Raw genomic sequence first — 20,942 nt, 5'->3', positions numbered from 1 at the left:
AGCAGGAATTATGACATCACTAGATACCTGCATATTCACAGCATATGGCAATTGCTGGTTTGATTTCAGGGCTGCATTTTCATCCTGAAATACTTCAGGGTCCCCCTTTAACCTGCTCCAGAGGCAAGAATTAATCAGATCTATTTGTATGGCATATCTATGTAAGATATCATTGCCAATGTATATTTGATTATGGGGAGTATTTAAAACTAAAAACAGGTGCTTCACTGACTTATTACCAATAGAGATAGATAATAAGCACTTAGCTGTGATGTTATAGCTTTCAGACCTGTCATCCAGGCCGTTGACACAGTGGTCTTGGGGAGAAAGATATTTAATCACTTTAGGTTCAGCTATTTGCGCTAATAAACCTTCGCTTATATAGCTAGCTTCCTGTTTTAAGTTTATTTTAACATACTTGGTTTTACCAAGGTCATGTACTTGTATAGGGATAAATAGATCCTCTTTAACTCTCTCAATCCCTGTGAGGTATTGAGCATGGTCTCCCCCTTTAGGGATTTTAGGATCCCCCTTGTGGAGTGATATGGTTAATATATCGCCATCTAGGGAGATATTCGCTATCTTTCCGGGCGAAATTTTAAAAGTATTACCATCAGAGCCACTAAAAGGAGTTTGATCATCTATTTGTAGAATAGTGATTTCAGGTACAGAGTTATTCCTGAAATGAATCTCCACAGCATCTGGTTTCTCTTCCACCACGTGACAGCTATGTCGGGTGCGAGATATACCAGATTTTTCATAATTGATAGGCCGTTTAACTTGTGACCAAATTACATTATTTATGCAATCAATTATGGTGCTTAATCGCTTCAGGAGATCACTACCAATAATTAAATGATCAGTTGGCAGATCCACTATAATGACAGGGTGTCTTATGACCCTGTTCCCCAATTTAAATTTTAACCAGGCAGTACCGTAGACTTTTAGGGAGTCACCCCCAACACCTATTAGAGAACCGTCAAATTCTCTTATTTTGGGTTTGTGGGGTGTTAGCTCATTTAGCTGTGTGTAGTACCTGTGGGATAAGATAGTTGCCTGTGACCCAGTGTCAATTAATCCCCTGATAGGGTTGGAGACTGAATCTTGCAGCTCAACTAGTACATAATATCTTCCTGCAGTTTCTATCATTTCACACATAAAATTTGCATTCTTGTACATCTGTGGGCTTCGCCACGTTTTACCTGGATCCGCTGTGTCATTCGATGCAGAGGAAATTTCATACCTACCTGTTTCCCCTATGACAAGGTCAGCTGGGTTCTTGTGTACTGCATCTGTGGAAATAATGTTAAGAGAACACTGCAGAGGAAAAGTTTGGTTAATTTTTCCCGGCTGATGTCGCTCATTGTCACAGCTAATTTGTCCGTTTCCGGTCTGTGGGGAGATAACATGATTAGTATCATTAATATTTATTACTACATTTTGTATATCTCTCCCCTCCCCTTCAGGTGATACTGCAGTATTTATGACTGTGCCTGTGGTCCACTGCTGACCACTGGCTGTACCCCTAAAAAAGTATTGTTCGGTTGCTGAGCCGTAGATTTTTGACTCATATTAGCGATTTGTTCGCTCAACCGATTTAATTGGGTAAACAGCATATCTACCTGATTGTACAAGTTACCTCTACCCCTGGGCCTATCTCTTGGTGCCCCATTGTACTGATTCCTGGACCATTGGGTTCCCTCAGAATCAGGGCCACTATTTCTATTCTGGCGTGGTTGCCCCTGGGGTTCAGCTTGTTCAGTATTAATATTTTGGGGAGCATTATATACCTGGGGTGTCTGGTTACCCTGAGAATATCTTCGCCGTCTATTGTATCTACCCTTGCGCGGATACCAATTATTTGGTGAGTATTCTCTTTGTGAGTAATTATTCACCTGATTATGTCCCCCACTTTGGTTATAGTCTCCCTGCGCCTCAACCTGTGTAGGGGGAGGGGCAGAATTAAACCTCTGTGGAGATGGCCTGTTTTGACTGGCCACCTCTGCATAAGTCCTCTTGTTAGACTCCAAATTGAGGGGGCTAGGTGACACCCTAGTTTCTGCCACAATTTTGGGTTTTGACTCCTTTTTAACCCCCTGCTCACTGGACTGCTGAATAGAGTATAACTTCGTACTCTCTTTGATCAGCCATTCCAATGAGCAGTCCTCATCAAAATCTCTAGCTAAGTTGATTTTGATGGGTGTAGGCAATGCTTCAAAAAATAAATTTACAAATTCTGAGCCATCAAATCTGGGATTATCTTCAGCCATACTGTACGCATTTTTCAATACAGAAAGGAATTCGACTGGACTCTGATTTGCACGACACTTTAAACCATATACCGCTATTTTCGCGGCAGTTTTAGTGCGATATTGCCCGAATTCTTTTCTGCATTGTTGTTTTACCCCATTCCAGGAATGAATATTCATATCCTTTAGTGAAACAAAGAATTTGTGATGCTTACTGTCAAATACCCAAGGCAGAAATTCAATTTTCAATTTCTCACTTGTAACATTCATTATAGCTAACGCATTTTCAAAAGCCTGTAAATGATCAATTACAGATGTTGTTCCCTTATTGGAGAATATAGGTACTGCACGTTGTACGAAGGTGATTATTTTATGGGAATCATAGACTTTATCAGACTTATTTTGGGATTCTCTGTTAGAGTTTCCCTCCCCCACATCAGCTGCGCTACAGCTGTCCTCTGGATTTACATCCTGAGGGGATTGTCTATTTGGGAAATCTACTTCTGACCCGTTAGGGGTCATTTGTCTATGTTGTTCTATATATTTTCGTACCTCGTCCCTTACGCGTTCGCTAAAGGAGTTAGCATTATCTGTATTATTCTCACTGCTAATATAGGGGTTTTCATTATGGCGATATGACCTTTTTAAATCGCTTAATTCTCTCTGGCTTTGCGCAAGCTGTTTATTTAAATCTTGTATCTGCGCGATTAAGTCCATATTGTGCTTATCTAAGGTGGCTAGGTTTTGGGCAAATTCATCCATTTTATTTTTGGCTATTTTTAAACCCTCTTCGCGTCTGCGCGAGGAACGAATACTATTTTCTAGCTCCTGTATTTGCAATCGTTTGTCTGTGACACAAAACGACATTTCGTCAATTATGCATATTAAAAGGGGCCAGGATTTTAGTATTAGTTCGTCTCGCTTTTTGGGAGCTTCGCATTGATTAATCATTAATAATTCCTGGAAGAATTCATTCTCTTCATTCCACATATTATTATTAACGGTAATATTTTTAGCCCTAGTTTCAAGCATATCCATAAAATCATTTAATTCACCCGCAATATTAAACTTCCCTTTAAGGTAACTTAAGATATCTTTCTTAAGGACCTGACCTTTAGTAATAGGTATGGTTATGGGACCAATTTCATTGCTATGTATAGAATTAAATGAGTCACTTCTGGCTACAGACATTATTGTATTGGTTTAGTATTTATTTAACTAAAATGCTAATACAATTTTTGCCAATAAAAAGAGAGAAAAATTTTATATTTCAAAAAAAAAAATATTATTAATTTTGAAATATGAAAAATTAATATTCCGAAATATGAAAAATTAATATTTTTTGATTAACTTTGAAAATATGAAAAACTAATATTTTTGATTAATTTTGAAATATGAAAAATTAATATTTTTATTAATTTTTCAAAATTAATCTTTAATAATACTTCAAGATATTAATGTCAATCTCGAAATATGAAAATTAATATTTCAACTTTTCAAAAAAAATGATGTCTTCAAAATATTAATATCGAAATATGATTTTTTTTTTTTTTTCTCTTTTATAATAATTTCTATTTACTTACAAATATATTATATCAATTATGATGGATATTATTAAATCTCATGCAATGCCTCCAATTATTATGTCAGTATATTTATGAAAATCTTAGCAGTGCTATCCAAATAATATATATAAGTTTATGGCAGGGTTATAAACACAATACAAAGAAATAGAAACCCTTATCAACCATGCACCTACTAGACCATACAATTAATATAAATATCTGAATTCTTTTATTTAGTTAATATCCATAAACATATTGAACTATATTTGCAATAAAAGGAAACTAAATAAAAGTTTATATGCGTTAGAACCAACTCTTAAGATATGCTATTCTTCTTACAAAACCCAGAACAATATACCTTCACAATTCAGCCTTATTTATTTAACACAGTGGGACTAAAAACCTTTAACATCCAAGCAATATAATTCTAAACAGTGTTTATAAAACAATAGGATAAAATATATATTCTGCTATTTAACTGCAATTTATCCTAATACAAAATTAACCGACAATATCAGAACTTGTATAGATGAGTTACTTAGCCAATTCAGACACAGATTTGAACAATACCTAGGCTTATAACTACCAATTTAAAATACAATATACTTCACCAATTTTGAACCAATTCGTAGCGGTCTTTAGGTCATCTCATTTGAAAGAAGGTTTTTGCACAAATCAAGGATAAGTTTTAAGCTCCTTGCTGAAGTGAACTTTTTTTTTTTCAGGTATATCGCAGCCAAAATCAGATCACTAATTTTCAACAAGTTACAGACAACTCTCCCTTGTGCATTCAACACTCCCATTATATAATCATTGATGACATCATGTGGGTGGCACTACGGGAGCTGACCTTCCCATTGGTTATCTGGGAAGTCTAAATCGGATTGGCCCTTGGAAATTTCATTTTTAACAGCCAGAAAGAACCTTCTGGCTGTAGTTCTCGCAACATAACACCAGGTGGCAGCATACAGTACAACATAGCAATACAATACAGCATTTCTGACATTTTTAAGCAAGTTAATTTTTTTTTTATAAAATGGTTATTTAATCAGATCACACTCTCTGCATTAATCATATATAACCCCAATTACAGATGGTTAATATTAGGTTATTTTTTTCTGATTATTCTGATACCAAATATGTTATATTATTAACATTTTATTTTATTTAGGTAATTTAATACTGCTAATTATTAGTTTAAAATGCATTACAATGTTATCGGTATCCTGGCATTTATATGTGAATAATAGCTTATTTTTAATTCAGTATTGTACTGTATTCCAAGTGAATCCTGTCTATGTAGATCTGAAATAAAAATAAATGTTAATAATCACTTCTCTTCAGGTCCATAAACATCTATTCATGTTCTTAAACACACAGAGGCTAAGATATTCATGCTTTCAAAACATACACATATATATATATCATATATATATATATATATATATATATATATATATATACACATACACACACACATCTCATGTCCATTAAAACATATACTGTTGCTTTGAAATCATAATGTAAGTCATTTGTCTTCACTGTATTATCCTAACATTCTAACTTTTCAGTAACTTCAGTTGCCAGACTTTTTGTCTCATACTCACCACATGGGGTCAATCCATGAGGAGTTGTAAGAGTCTTTAAAACAGCATATTTCCTGTTTAGCCAGCAGTGCAGATGTGTATTTGATTTTATTTGTGTCACCTTCCCCCAAGAGGGGTTTTTGCAGTAAGTCTTCAAATAGAGATTCAGTGAGATAGAACTGTTGTATCACACGTGTCAAATTCCAAAGGGGTCCTTGAACACATTCTTTTCTCACCTCACCAAATGTTCTGAGGTTATAAAAATCTGCATATATAGTCAAATGAATAGGGTCACTGAGCTATTTCCTTTAGAAAAGAAATGTTTGTGTTTCAAAAAGGCTCTACTGATCGTCAATCCTGATAGACGTGTATTAGAAGCTGTGTTCAACAAACTCATGTTTAATTAATCCTGAGTTCTCATCTAACATATACAGTGTATAAAATATACATATATATATATATATATATATATATATGTACACATATGTAATATTCATCATAATATTCATATACTCTGACAATCTGAAGCTTCCCAAAAGCATGTTGCAAAAGGTGTTCTGGTCTGATGAAACCAAAGTTGAACTTTTTGGTCATAATTCCAAAAGATATGTTTGGCGCAAAAAAAACACTGCATATAACCAAAAGAACACCATACCCACAGTGAAGCATGGTGGTGTCAGCATCATGCTTTTGGGCTGTTTTTCTTCAGCTGGAACTGGGGCCTTAGTTAAGGTAGAGGGAATAATGAACAGTTCCAAATACCAGACAATATTGGAACAAAACCTTCAGGCTTCTGCTAGAAAGTTGAACATGAAGAGGAACTTCATCTTTCAGCATGACAACGACCCAAAGCATACATCCAAATCAACAAAGGAATAGCTTCACCAGAAGATTAAAGTTTTGGGATGGCCCAGCCAGAGCCCAGACCTGAATCCAATTCAAAATCTGTGGGGTGATCTGAAGAGGGCTGTGCACAGGAGATGCCCTCGCATTCTGACAGAATTAAAATGTTTTGGCAAAGAAAAGTAGGCAAATCTTGCCAAGTCAAGATGTGCCATGCTGAAAAACTCATACCCAAAAAGACTGAGTGCTGTAATAAAATCAAAAGGTGCTTCAATAAATTATTAGTTTAAGGGTGTGCACACATATGCAACCATATTATTTTAGTTTTTTAGTTTTATTTCCCTTTACCTAAAAGATTTAAATTTGTTTTTCAATTCAGTTGTACAGTTTATAGGTCACATTAAAGGTGGAAAAAGTTCTGAAATGATTTATCTTTGTCTCATTTTTTTACATCACTGAAACCTGACATTTTAACAGGGGTGTAGACTTTTTATATCCACTGTATATGTTTGATGCAGTAACTCGATGAAGAGCATGCGCACTAAGGGAATTTGCAGTCAGACATCTGATTCAACGTCACCAGATATGACGTAATTCGCTAATCTGAGGTTGGTTGGCCCATAGCAGCCAGTCTATACATAGATGTGTGCAGAATGTAGGGGAATATTTTATAGTGCAGGTTCCAGGTCTGTCTATTTCAAATCATTATACAGAGCAGCATGTATATTATTACTATTGCTTACTACTAAGTTACCGTTTGAGCACCCAAAATCTATTGCGAAGGTCCTCTACTGGAATAAGAACAGCTGTAATGCATTCCTATTAAAATGTATTTAAATATTCTTGTATGTAGAAGAAGAAGCCCTTATTCTACGTTTGAAATGTTAACTAGATTCTAAAAAGACAGTTGCAATAAACAAAACTAATTCTAAAAAGAATCGTTCAAAATCCTTGTAACTCATCATCCACACATAGCACTTATCAACAAAATATGAATGCCGATGTCATGATAGAATTTTTAACATGTTGCATTAAAAAAAGTTTCGATACATAGCTACATTATTCAAACTGGATGTGCTTAAACACAGTAAATATAGTTGATGTCATGCCTAGATTTTCAGTAACTGTAGTGATAGCTTATCCCAGATATTCACCTCCAGTGTACAGAGCCCCCACCACCACCAAAAACAATGGCATCAATTTGCAATGCACTTAGAGAATGGCTCGTGGGATGGATTGTTGGTGTGTACGGCGTTTTTTTTCTGCAGAGATGACTCTTGGTTTGCTAGGTTAGCATCATAGATATGCACTAACAAAATCCTTTGGGATGTGCCAATAATGATTTCATCATACTGATGAGGCTGCATTCCCTCCCCCTTTGCTCCTATCTGCGGTATCTCTCCTTCCACTTACTGCCAGAAGAGACCCAGCCTGATCCCAGCAGTTCCTGTCACGTTGCTCTGTTTACGCCTTCACCATTGTCCAACCTCCTGGCCTGATGCCTTGTTACATAGGAGGAAGCCTGCAGCAGCAATATCACGTTTTGGAAGAGGATAGCCAGCCCCTCGTCCCTCTAATGCTAAGCAGAGTGGCTACTGATGGGGTTTTATTGGATGGGAGGGTCTGTACTGGATGTTTACACTGGATCATCCCTCACTTCAGAGAGCCGTGAACTTTCACTGCATTTAGCCTCTATCCCATATGTTCCTCTGCTGGCCCTAATGAGGTGAGACTGCAGTACAGAAGGCTCCAGCATCCTCCTCCTCTGCAGGTAATATGGCTGTGCTAGCTGCATGTAAACAATTCATCTAAGTGTGCATGAATCACATCGAAAGTGTTGGAGAAACGTGCTCTGTCTATAGCTATAGACTATATCAGTAATTTGGTTTGATTTTAGAAATTTACATCTGTGTAGTCCAAGCAGGGACTGTGAACGGTGTGAGGCTCTGAGATAATATGAGGAATAATTGGTCCTTGCTATTAAAATGATTTATAAAATATGCTTATGTGTGTAGCAGACTATTTCTTAAAGTTGTTGTTTTATTTGTTTTGTTTTTAAATAAACGCTGCTAGTTCAATTTTCTAAGGATTTAATGTTTTAATTTTGTTCATTATTAAACAACAAATTATTTGCAAAATCTTATATATTTGAATTTTAGTATCTTGTTTAACATGCTATTTTGCAAGTAAGAGAAACATCTGGTAAAAAAAAAACACATTTTAAATTATGTTTTTTTTTTAACATCACAAACAAGATATTTAGTTATGTTTACTGTACATATAGTTATATTTTTAAACTATTAGAAGCTTTCCATATATCTCACAGGACAGGAGTTAAATAAATGTAATCATTAATTAAACATGCAGTGATGCATTACACTATGCAGAAAAGGCTTTCTCTGGCCAGTTTTATGTCAATTTATTTGTTGGTTATTGGGTGATTTCCATGTAGGTCCCAGTAAGAAAAAAACAATTTTGCAGGAAAATGTACTTGGTTTTTTTTTTTTTTCAATACCTCCTGGGTCCTTTTTTCCACTGTGACGCACTTTAGAATGTGCTTCTGTTTATAATTGTGAGATAAAAAAAAAAAGAAGAAAAGAAATAAGACTGCAGAAAGTAAAAATAATGTCTTTTTTTCCCACTTATCTGGCTTATGTTTTTGTAACCTCTTGTACAAACACTTCATGTATAAAGTAGGCTGAAATGCAAAGCATTGTATTAGTAATAAAGCAGTCACTTTGTCTTCTATGTCTCTGGTTGAATGATCAGGACGGTATTGATTGGCCCTTCTGCTGGAAACACATTTAATGTGAGTTGTAGAAGAATCTTAAAATAACCTCCTTTGAGAAGCAATTGTGCTGCATACTGATTATCTTTTATGTGTTTTTATCACTAATTATAGAGTTTTGCAGCGAGGGGTACATGAGAAGAATCACATAGTGAGTGTATTTAAAGAGTGGGAAACAAAAGTGTTGAAGGTTTTATCTCTGAGTTAACTATTTCAAATGTTTTTTTTCAAAGTGCTGTTCAATATTAAAAGGCTGGTGAGTTTACAGACTAATGAAGAATATTAAGGACTAAGGACATAAAAGTGAAATAAATATAATGCTCTAATGTGTTCATTCTCTTCTTGCACTATTTCTTGCATATAACTAAGTGTTTCAACCCACAAAAAAAGGTAAAAGCTTAGCTAAAGGTAGCTCATGAGCAGCTATGCGCTGTCAGTTCGAATCTCACCCTGGAGCAGTAAGCCAATCACATGCGGCATATATGCATAGCCAATGATCTTTTGCCACTCTGGAGGTATCTTTAAAGTAACATTAAATGCAAAATGTACTTCTCCCATAAACCCATTATTTAAGGGAAAATAAACAACGTTGAAATATACTTTTGATACTTGTTTTGCATGCTTTTACTGTAAATAAATTGTTTTTATGAAAGAGTATACATGTCCCATGCTCTCTACAGAGGCCTAAAGCCAAATTTTGTAATCTAAGTATGCTGCAGGTGCCGTGAACTAGATACATACTACACAGTGATTGCTTACAGCTAGTAAAATCAAGGAAGATAAGATGAAAGAAAAAATGATGAAAAAAAGTAGTCTGTGTCCGCACCATTTGCAGATTTTGCAAACCATTTAATACAGTGACAGCTTTTAAATATTTTTTGTATGCAGGTCTTTTGCACACTACTTTTTTTTTGCTGATATATGTATATATGTAAATAATGGCTTTAATGCCTTTTAAAAACTGAATAGAAAACAATCTGCATAAAAAATAAGTTTTAAAAGCTGTACTTTTTTAAGCAAACGAGAGTTTACAGAGTAATGAGGTAAACTGTACTCTTTAAAGGGACAGTAAAGTAAAAAAAATAAACTGTCATAATACAGATAAAACATGCAGTTTTAAACAACTTTCCAATTTACTTCTTTTATCAACTTTGCTTCATTTTCTTGGTATTCTTTGTTCAAAAACATTCCTAAGTAGTCTCAGGAGCAGCAATGCACTACTGGGAGCTGATTGGTGACTGGACGTATATGCCTCTTGTCATTGGTTCACTTGATATGTTAAACTAGCTCCCAGTAGTGAATTATTGCTCCTTCAACAAAGTATACCAACAAAATGAAGCAGATTTGATAATAGACGTAAATTGGAATGTAGTTTAAAATGGTATGCTCTGTCTGAATTATGAAAAAAAAATGTGGGGTTAGTATCCCTTTAAAGCGATTTTGCCTTGCTGGATAAAGTACAGGTGGCCCTCGTTTTACAACGGTTCAATTTACACCGTTTCAGAATAACAACCTTTTTTTCCAGTCATGTGACTGCTATTGAAAAGCATTGAGAAGCAGTGCATTTATTAAAATAGCCAGTAGGTGGAGCTGTCCGCTTGTGTTGCAGCAAAGCCAAGCACGCTGAAATTAATCAGTTTAACCAGACCTGAGCTATCGAGCAGATTTCAAAGGAACAAGATCTTCCTGTCTATAAATCAGTCCAGATTGGAATGCATAGAAAGAACTGTTTGCAGAAAAATGCAAGTGAAGTCTGTGTTGTGTGATTATTTTATTAGGTTTATAATGCTGTTTAGCAAATGTTTTTTGTTCATTTAACTTAGTTTAATTATATATTCTGTGTTGTGTGATTATTGTATTAGGTTTATAATGCTGTTTAGCATTTAAAGTCTTCATTTCAAAGCTTTAAAACTAATGTATTAGGTGTTACTTATGACAATTTTGAGAGGGGCCTGGAACCTAACACCCTCACTTCCCATTGACTTACATTATAAGCTGGGTTTCAATTTACAACGTTTTCGATTTACAACCATTCCTTCTGGAACCTAACCCCGGCGTAAACTGAGGGCTACCTGTATTCAATATTTTGTAGACCAAGTAAGAAGACGCTGATTCCCAATTATACAAACTGACATTCATCTGAAGAATATTTGAAAGTTATAAAATATATTATTTTCCTCAAAAAAAGACAAAATTCTGGATTAGAAGCAAATTATATTGTAGAGACTTATTTAGAGGCATTGAAACTATTTCTGTGGTAACATTTTCAAAGCAAAGTATCTTTGACCCAGTTGTAATTCTATTACTGTAATTATGTTACTTATACAGATGCTAACATTTTATTTTTTATTTGAGTTTAAAGAGTCGGGTCATTGTGTAATGCTGTGATGTATTAACTTGCTCCTTCATTATAATTTGTGTACTTTATAACCTTAAAGGGACAGTCAACCCTAGAATTGTTATTGTTTTAAAAGATAGATAATCCCTTTATTACTCATTCCCCAGTTTTGCATAACCAACACAGTTATAATAATATACTTTTTACTTCTGTGATTACCTTGTATCTAGGAACCTTCTTCCAGCCCCCTGATCACATGACTGTGACTGTTTATTATCTATTGTCTTCAATTTAGCATTGTATTGTGCTAGATCTTAAATAACCCCCTGTGCCTGAACACAGTGTTATCTATATGGCCCACGTGTACTTTCTGTCTCTTTGTGTTGAAAAGAGATTTAAAAAGCATGTGATAAGAGGCAGCCCTCAAGGGCTTAGAAATTAGCATATGAGCCTACCTATGTTTAGTTTAAACTAAGAATACCAAGAGTAAAAAGCAAATTTGATGATGAAAGTAAATTGGAAAGTCAATTAAAATTAAAAGTCCTATCTGAATAATGAAAGTTTAATTTATACTTGACTGTCCCTTTAAAGGGATATGAAACTCAGACATTTTCTTTCATTATTGAGACAGAGTGTACAATTAAAAATAATAATAATAATAATAATTTCCCATTTACTTAGTTATCTGGGTATTCTATGTTAGAAGATAGACCCAGGAGCATGCCCCGTAACTTGAGCACTATATGGCAGCAGTTTTTGCAAGAATGCTTTTAACAATAGTGTACACACTGCTGCCATCTAGTGCTCAAAAACATTCTTGCAAAACTGCTGCCACAGTTCTCCAGATACGTGTATGCTAGCTACCTAGGTATTTCCTTCAACAAAGAATATCATGAAAACAAAGTCAATTTGATAATAGAAGACAATTGGAGACTTTTTTTCAATGTTATGCTCTATCTGAATTATGATGAAAAATGTTGGGCACAAAACCTAAATACCCCACTGTTCTCCAGTATTTATCCATACTTTAGTACAGAGCACAAAAAAACTTCTTCCAAAAAAACATTGTTAGAATAATTATATTCCACTCAAAGTGATTAAAAGAAATACTGACAGCCATCACAAGCACTGAATTATTTTTTGGCATCATAATAGCCATTGCAGTCAACCAACTTTCTGGAATGACATCCTCCCTATAAAACAACATGAAATGTAACCATGTAATCTCTTTGAATGAATTTTGAATTATTTAACAATCATTGTTTAAAAACAATTATTCTGCCAAACGTCTATTCCAATACATTTGCATAGAATGAAGTATTGAGTTTATTCTAGCACACAACTTAAAGGGACATTATACACTCATTTTTTCTTTGCATAAATGTTTTGTAGATGATCTATTTATAAAGCCCATAAAGTTTTTTTGTTTTTTTTAAATGTATAATTTTGCTTATTTTCAGACTCCTAACCAAGCCCCAAAGTTTTATTTGAATACCGTCAGCTACCTTCTCCAGCTTGCTCCTGTTTGTATAAATGGTCTTTTCATATGCAAAAGAAGGGGGATTGGGGAATGTCTTATTTCCCACTTGCAGTGGGCTTTCCAACTGCCTTTTCAACAGAGCTAAACTGAAAGCTTCTAAGTACATTTTTAAACCATTTTATACTGGATTTCTATATCACTATCTGTGCATCTTATTCTTTATAGTAGTGTCTATTACATGCAGTTACATGAAAATTAGTGTATACTGTCCCTTTAAAACAAATGAGTTCTTAAAGAGTGTAAGTATTTTAGCCATTTCGTATAAGTTTCAAAAGGTAACTCAGACCAGTTTCCTTCATACATAAATGGACGGTGGACCTTAGACCATGAGGAGTGTTTAGATGTACGGACAAATGATAGTATGGGAACTACTGAAGTACGTAGGAGAGAGGTCCATGTTACTTATTACACTGTGGTCCAGTGCTATGTTGAAATATTACTTATTGCAGATATCTATCTATCCAAACAATAATGAGGATGCAGATAAAGCTTGTCCCCTACATTACTCTTTTAATCAGGGGCCCCTAATTTCCTGGTGTAAATGTTGCTTACAACTTTTCCAAATCATTTTGAATGCTGCTAATTCTTTAATCGCAAGGATGTGGCTCAATAATTCCAATGAATTATTCATTTAGTTTATACTTAAAGGGATAGGAAACATTAATATTTTTTTTTTCATGATTTGGATAGAACATACAATTTTAAATAACTTTACAATTTACTTCTATTATCAATATATTTGCTTCATTCTCTTGTTATCATTTGCTGAAGCAACAGCATTGCACTACTAGCAGCTAGCTGAACTCAACTAGTTAGCCAATCACAAGAGACAAATTTGTGCAGACCCCAATCAGCAGCTAGCTCCCACTAGTGTAGGATATGTGCATATTATTTTTCAACAAGGGATACCAAAAGAACAAACAAAGCACACTTGAAAAAAAAAGTGATTTTAAAAGTGTCTTAAAATGACATGCTCTATCTGAATCATGCAAGTTAAATTTGAATTTGCAAAATGGTATTGGGACCAGCTTATTCACAATAATGGTACAATACTATTGGCTTCATGGGAAATATACACTCACTGGCCACTTTATTAAATACACCTGTTCAATTGCTTTGTAACACAAATTGCTAATCAGCCAATCACATGGCAGCAGATCATTTAGGCATCTAGACATGGTGAAGACGACTTGCTGAAGTTCAAACCCAGCATCAGAATGGGGAAGAAAGGGGATTTAAAGGGACACTGAACCTAAATTTTTTCTTTTGTGATTCATATAGAGCAAGTAATTTTAAGCAACTTTCTAATTTACTCCTATTATCAATTTTTCTTCGTTCTCTTGCTTTCTTTATTTGAAAAAGAAGACATCTAAACTAAGGAGCCAGCCAATTTGGGGTTCAGAACCATGGACAGCACTTGTTTATTGGTGCTGTCCAATCAGCAAGGACAACCCAGGTTGTTCACCAAAAATGGGCCGGCATCTAAACTTAAATTCTTGCTTTTCAAATAAAAATACCAAGTGAATAAAGAAAATTTGACAATAGGAGTAAATTAGAAAGATGCTTAAAATTGTATGCTCTATCTGAATCATGAAAGAAAAAATTTGGGTACAGTGTCCCTTTAAGTGACTTTGAACATGGCATGGCTGTTGGTGCCAGACGGGCTGGTCTGAGTATTTCAAAAACTGCTGATCTACTGGGATTTTCACGCACAACCATCTCTAGGGTTTACAGAGAATGGTCCGAAAAAGAGAAAATATCCAGTCAGTGGCAGTTGTGTGGACGAAAATGCCTTGTTGAGGTCAGAGGAGATTGGGCAGACTGGTTCGAGATGATAAAAAGGCAACAGTAACTCAAATAACAACTCGTTACAACCAAGGTATGCAGAATACAATCTCTGAACGCACAACACATTGAACCTTGATGCTGATGGGCTGCAGCAGCAGAAGACCACACCGAGTGCCACTCCTGTCAGCTAAGAACAGGAAACTTAGGCTACAATTCATATATATGATGTATGTTGTAAATATTTAGACACAGAAAAGCATCTCTTATCTCACTTGTGCACTTTTGAAAATAAGTATGACTTGGCCAGGCTGTAAGCTTAGAAAGATTGTCTCGGACAAGAGTGTAACTACTTGGATAAAAAATAGCAGAAATAATGTTTACTTCTTAAAATATTGTTATCGGAAAATGTATAATAATCACAAATCATTTTATTACGTATCATTGTATTTTTAATGCTTTTGCTTGAGCATTATGTTTAAAGGGACACTGAACCCAAATTTTTTCTTTCGTGATTCAGATAGAACATGACATTTTAAACAACTTTCTAATTTACTCCTATTATCACATTTTCTTTATTCTCTTGGTATCTTTATTTGAAATGCAAGAATGTAAGTTTGCTGGCCCATTTTTGGTGAACAACCTGGGTTGTCCTTGCTGACTGGTGGATAAATTCATCCGCCAATAAAAAAGTGCTGTCCTGAGTTCTGACCCAAGAAAAAAGCTAAGATGCCTTCTTTTTCAAATAAAGATAGCAAGAGAATGAAGAAAAATTGATAATAGGAGTAAATTAGAAAGTTGCTTAAAATTGCCTGCTCTATCTGAATCACAAAAGAAAAAAAATGGGGTTAGTGTCCCTTTAAATGGACATGCTAAAGTAACAGTTACATGCTGTAATTCATTAGAGAATATAGTTTTTTCATTACTGACTGATGAAGGGGTTAAACACATAGGCAAAGTCCTGCGTTGGATCTGCTAATTAATTGGAAAGGCAGGCGCACTAGCTGACAACCTTTGTGGGTGTTAAACACAGTTACACAGGGTCAGTAATGCAGTAATGAATCAAAGGGTGTTACTTCTGCATTAGAATGCCCCTTTAAGAGTAAAAGTACTACAGGAGTTTAAAGCACTGTTTCTCATCTTTGGTTATCAAATACATTTATCAAATAATATGTTTAAGATATTCATGCATAGGTTAATAGCTAAATTTTTGTCATTTTATACTTTATTCTACAAAAAAAACAGAAAAATGTGACAATGGATTCCTCGGTATGTTGCTCAAAAAAAAAAAAAAACCTGCATAATTTAAAGTGTATCTGAAAAAGTATTTTCAAACCCACACAGGAGACAGCCAATGTTGTGATGGCGACTCAGAAACTGGAGAGGCAATTTCAGAGCGTCCAGCGCAACATCGAGTTCTTAAGAAAAGAGCAATTGGAATTATTGCATGGCCTTAACTTGGAGATTCTCCACCTTCAGAAACGTTGTACTGGTGAGTAGCTCAAAACTGTATGTAGTGTTTCCAAAGATTGCTTTGTAAGTGGAACCATTTATCAATTCTTTGTTTTTAAAGCAATAACGTGGGGCGGCATTGCACAAGCATTTCACCAGAAATGCTTGTGCAATGATAAATGCCGACAGTGTATGCTGTCGCCATTTAGCTATGCCGGGCGGACATTATTCGCTACAGCGAATCATGTCCCTCTGATATTTGATAAATCTGCCCCCAGATGTTGAATTATGTGAGGTGTCAAATACCACCTGGTCATTACTTTTATATTTGTTTCTAATGCATTAATTTAGTGTGCTGAGTGGGCCATATACCTGAAAATGTCTTTCTATTGTTGTTGGGGAAATACTATCCTGCAACTCCCAATTCCAGGCTAGAACATTAGAGCAATTTATTATTGTTATGTCTATTTAAATATCTGTTTGGTCCACCTGTAGCATATAAAATAAACTATTCTAGATATATGGACACGTGTAACAATCAGCAAGATTTCCTTTTTTTCAATTTCCTCTGTCTTTGGTGTCATTCATATTATAAACTTTGGATATAAGAAACTTGCATGAAAGAATTGACATACTGCTAAGATAAGTAAATATATGTGTATATATTTTGCATTTTGTAACACTTTAAAATCTCTAATAAAAAAAAAATGTCAAAGGCTGGCGTGTTCGAACAGTGAACCTGAACGGTCGCATTTTCATGAGCTCCGGCCGAAACACTGATAAACCGTAGATTATCAGATACATCCTACAGTAAATTATCTTAATCTACAGTTTGATTTACAACATTATTGTGAGGGGAGTCACTCGCAATAGTTTGCACTGTATTATTGACGCTGGAACCCAGAATTGGACGATAAAGGCCTAGAGCTGCGGCTCCATATAGCCAACGCTTCCCCCTCAGTCACCCAAGCTACTTGGCCTTTACAAGACTAAGCTATTGCATTATTCAAAACCAGCCTTGCAAAGCATAGAATCTACATTACTGTATTAAAGATGGAAAGCACATGGGAATTGAACTTGCAAGAACGCTTTGATCGGTACCTAGCAAAGTTAGAGAAGCTCATGCACATCCTGATGGAAAAAGCTCCTATGGATAATCTTTTAAGCACCCTTGCCGCCATACATTCAGAGTCTAAAAAGTTCACAGGATATATGGACACAATCTGCTTAATCGCCGATGGCGCAGATACAGTCTTACATATACCTCACAGCAAAAATGAGGGAACCCAGCTTTTCAAAATTGCCTCAAATACTTCACAAGTTGTTCAACTAGAGACCAGAGTTAACATATACCAAGATGCTTCACCAGATGACGGGCATACAGTACTGGACCAGGAGAAGGTAGATCACATCTCTGCAATGCAGACAAATTCAAACAGCATGGCACCGGTTGGAACGGATCTTGAAGAACTATCCCGAGAATCTTCTAAGATCACACCTCACAAAGATAACTCATACCTAGCAGCAAACCCGGATGTCATCACTCCAAGACCATTGGGTAAGATAATCATTTTACCGATCACCACTAACCAGGCACCGAATGATATTGCAAAGGGGGGGCACTAACCTACCCACCAAGACATTCCACCTAACCTATAAATCCTCATCACAACTACGGCTGGAACTTAAGCATATAAATCCACACAAGATGATCCACTCTACTGAACCATCTTATAACACACAACCTGCCGTAGTTTGCAGTCAGGATCTTGACTTAACGGTCAGCACCGCACTCCCAGATCAAAACACTCCAGAAACAGAGCAAGATAGCGCTGCATTTGTCACCATGCAGATCATTAGCGGGTCGGTGAAGACTCAGAGGGGAAAAAAAGGCAAGTCCCCATGCGATTTCCTACCCAAGACTCTGGACAGGCACCACTTACATATCAGGCATATTGGAAACCCTTAGCAGCACTTCTAAAACTCGGATCTGGGACTCCCATATCAATCTGATATTCATGGCTCATATAAACTTTACCTATAGTTTGAGGATCTCACTTAGGCTAACAATATAGGTTAACTTGTGTTTAATAGTTCAATAGTTATTATGTACTGTATCTTATGTAATACCGCTAATAAGTGTGCAAAACTCATGTTTATAGTAATTTGAAAATTTTTACTGCTAAAATAGAGTAGATCTTACAGTTAGGGAGCCTTTTCTAGCAACATTTATTTTTATGTCTGTTCCTTCAATGGATTAGTTTTCTTGTATGGATGTTCCACTAGTAGGTCTAATCCATAACCTATAACCATTGTCGTTAATATTATACAATTTATTTTCTCAAAATGCTATGGAGATACTGGATTATGAGACAGTTGAGATATAGCTCATCATTCTGCTATGATTACTATTATAAATAGTTTACCATAGCCTAATATAGACCTTAGGACTCAGTCAACTATCTGGTTCCGCCATGTGACTAGCGGCCCGAAGCTGCAGCGAGAACCGCGCCTTGACAAAGGTATTATACATCACTATAAAAGAAGAAAAAAACTACTGATTTCCAATTTACCCGTTTCTAAATAAAATATCTCCATACTCCAATTTATTATACACTAACCAGAGATTAATCCCCATTATATTTTGGTATTTAACCCCCTTTCTATAACTAAATAATGGCCTGTATGTCCCCTCATGTTTACATAATTTATAAGTCTGGTATATTTACTGACCACTAGATGATGATATAAGCCTAGCATGAGAAGCAAGGATAACTATTACCTGATAATATTCCTACACAATATGCTCGGCTCCTCTCCATAACCCTTAAACAGTACATATCATGACATTTAAGCCCCTGAAAGCTAGCTATTGTATTCCTAATGCCCATAGCTGCTAATTATGAGGATATATTTTTATTCGCTCTTTTGGCATGGCGCTGGTCTATATACTAGTTTTTAGTCCAGTTTTGGCTCTTGCATCTCCATAACCTTCCTAAAATAGCGTTATATTTCCTAAAGATGCAACGTTTTGAATGTTTATTGTTTTTTATATTATCTTTCTTAATGTTAACCCCTAGTTCGCAGACCTTTATAATAATGCAGATCCAAAAGTGACCTATGCTGATAAGTCAGGGGGAGAAAACACTGAGGATTTCATTCTTGTTCGTATACTTCAGACTATCAGAAAGGAGGTGACTATGTGATGCAATGTTTGCAATTTACACTGTTTGTACACTCATTTCTTTGTCCTCAATAAAAATATTTAAAAAAAAAAAAAACGATTTCAAAATAAATATCTGGTCAGTGAAGCCATAAACTTAAAAGCTGGAAAAATAGTTAATATTCTTGTAATAGATTAACACACATAGTTGAGTTTCTGGAGCTTTGTAACCAGTGCTGCTTAAGTCATCAAATTTGAAATATTTCGTTTTGCTCCAATGATTTCAGTTGATTTCTCTACTAAGAAACCATACTCTTCTAGCAAGCCCCCGCATCAGCAAATCAATTTAACTGTGAACGCTAAGTACATCAGACTTATTAAATTCTACCACTGACTGTGCCTTAAATTTTGACTGTATTACAGAAGGAAAGCAGACGTCTTTGTCCTCTGTTACTAAAGAAACAGCTTTCCAAATATGTTAAACGGAATATTTTCAAACAGCACCATTTCAACTCATCAGATATTTAACATGGGATTTCTTTAATTCTATATCACAGCCTTATAAGGTTTGTGAACACACCTCTTCCCTAATATCAGACACCTCCATCCATTAGAAAAATACTTTCAGTTCACATTTAAAAAACAGAACATTTTCTGGTCTGTTTTACACACTTCCAAGCTCAATAACAGATATAAACATAAATGTTAATAGCAAAATAAACCCTTTATCTTAATGTGACAATAACTGCTTTAGTATGAAGGTGTCAGGGTGCCAGGAATCAGACTGAGACAAGAAGTGCAAAAATAATCACACCTTTATTAATAACAAAAATAATAAAAAGTCCACAAGTTAAATAACAAGCCAGGAGTCAAAACCAGAACTGGTAGTCAGACGAGCCGAGTCAGGAGCCAAAAGCGAGTAGTCAGACGAGCCGGAATCAGGAACAAGGAGAACAGCAAAGTGAGGAACAAGCCAGGGATCAGGAACCAGAAGAGACGTCAGACTAGCCAGGTAATACACAGGAACTCGCAAACAGGTCTGAGACAACGCAAGGCAAAGCATACTGAACAGAGGCCCTTTAAATAATAAGTGATGACATCACAATTCTGAGACTGCAACCTGTCTCACACGGATGATGTACAACAGTCTGGCCATAAGAGGGCATGCAGGAAATGAGCAGCATCACACACTCTGAACCAGATTCAGCAAGAAAGGTGAGTAAAATTGCTGCCAGCAGCACATGGCAAACAAAGCAGGGAAAAAACCCTGACAGAAGGATACCACAATCCTGTCCTCTGCTTTCCTTCCTTTGTTCCAAGGCTGACATTAATCCTCTAAAGCAGACTACATCACTTATCTAGGGGCCTCATTGTCTGCTGCACATCGATAAATGCAGACAGCATATGCTGTCGGCATTTATCATTGTACAAGCATTCCACTAGAAATGCTTGTGCAATGCCGCGCCCCGGAACATTCACGGCCAATCGGCCGCTAGCAAGGGGTGTCAATCGACATGATCATATGCGACGGGCGGATTACTGTCCGCTGCCTCAGAGGTAGCGGACAAGTTAAGGAGCAGCTGTCTTAAGACCGCTGCTTCTTAACTCCTGTTTCCGGCGAGCCTGAAGGCTC

At 35.8% G+C, this 20,942-nt stretch overlaps 1 protein-coding gene across 1 annotated transcript in view; it reads left to right on the top strand.

The window, feature by feature from the left end:
• The first annotated feature begins 7,807 nt into the window (after window positions 1-7,807).
• LOC128653158 (coiled-coil domain-containing protein 92) overlaps window positions 7,808-20,942 on the top strand; it is a 116,117-nt gene continuing 102,982 nt past the window's right edge. Inside the window, exons 1-2 of the mRNA XM_053706282.1 lie at window positions 7,808-8,014; window positions 16,039-16,186. Of these exons, the coding sequence (XP_053562257.1) occupies window positions 16,057-16,186 (130 nt within the window). The 5' untranslated portion in view covers window positions 7,808-8,014; window positions 16,039-16,056. The remainder of the gene's footprint in view (window positions 8,015-16,038; window positions 16,187-20,942) is intronic.

The sequence above is a fragment of the Bombina bombina genome, chromosome 3 (genome assembly GCF_027579735.1).
Source record: "Bombina bombina isolate aBomBom1 chromosome 3, aBomBom1.pri, whole genome shotgun sequence".
NCBI classification, from domain to species: domain Eukaryota; kingdom Metazoa; phylum Chordata; class Amphibia; order Anura; family Bombinatoridae; genus Bombina; species Bombina bombina.
Note: the sequence above shows the minus strand (reverse complement) of the source record. Positions and strands in the feature narration are given on the sequence as shown.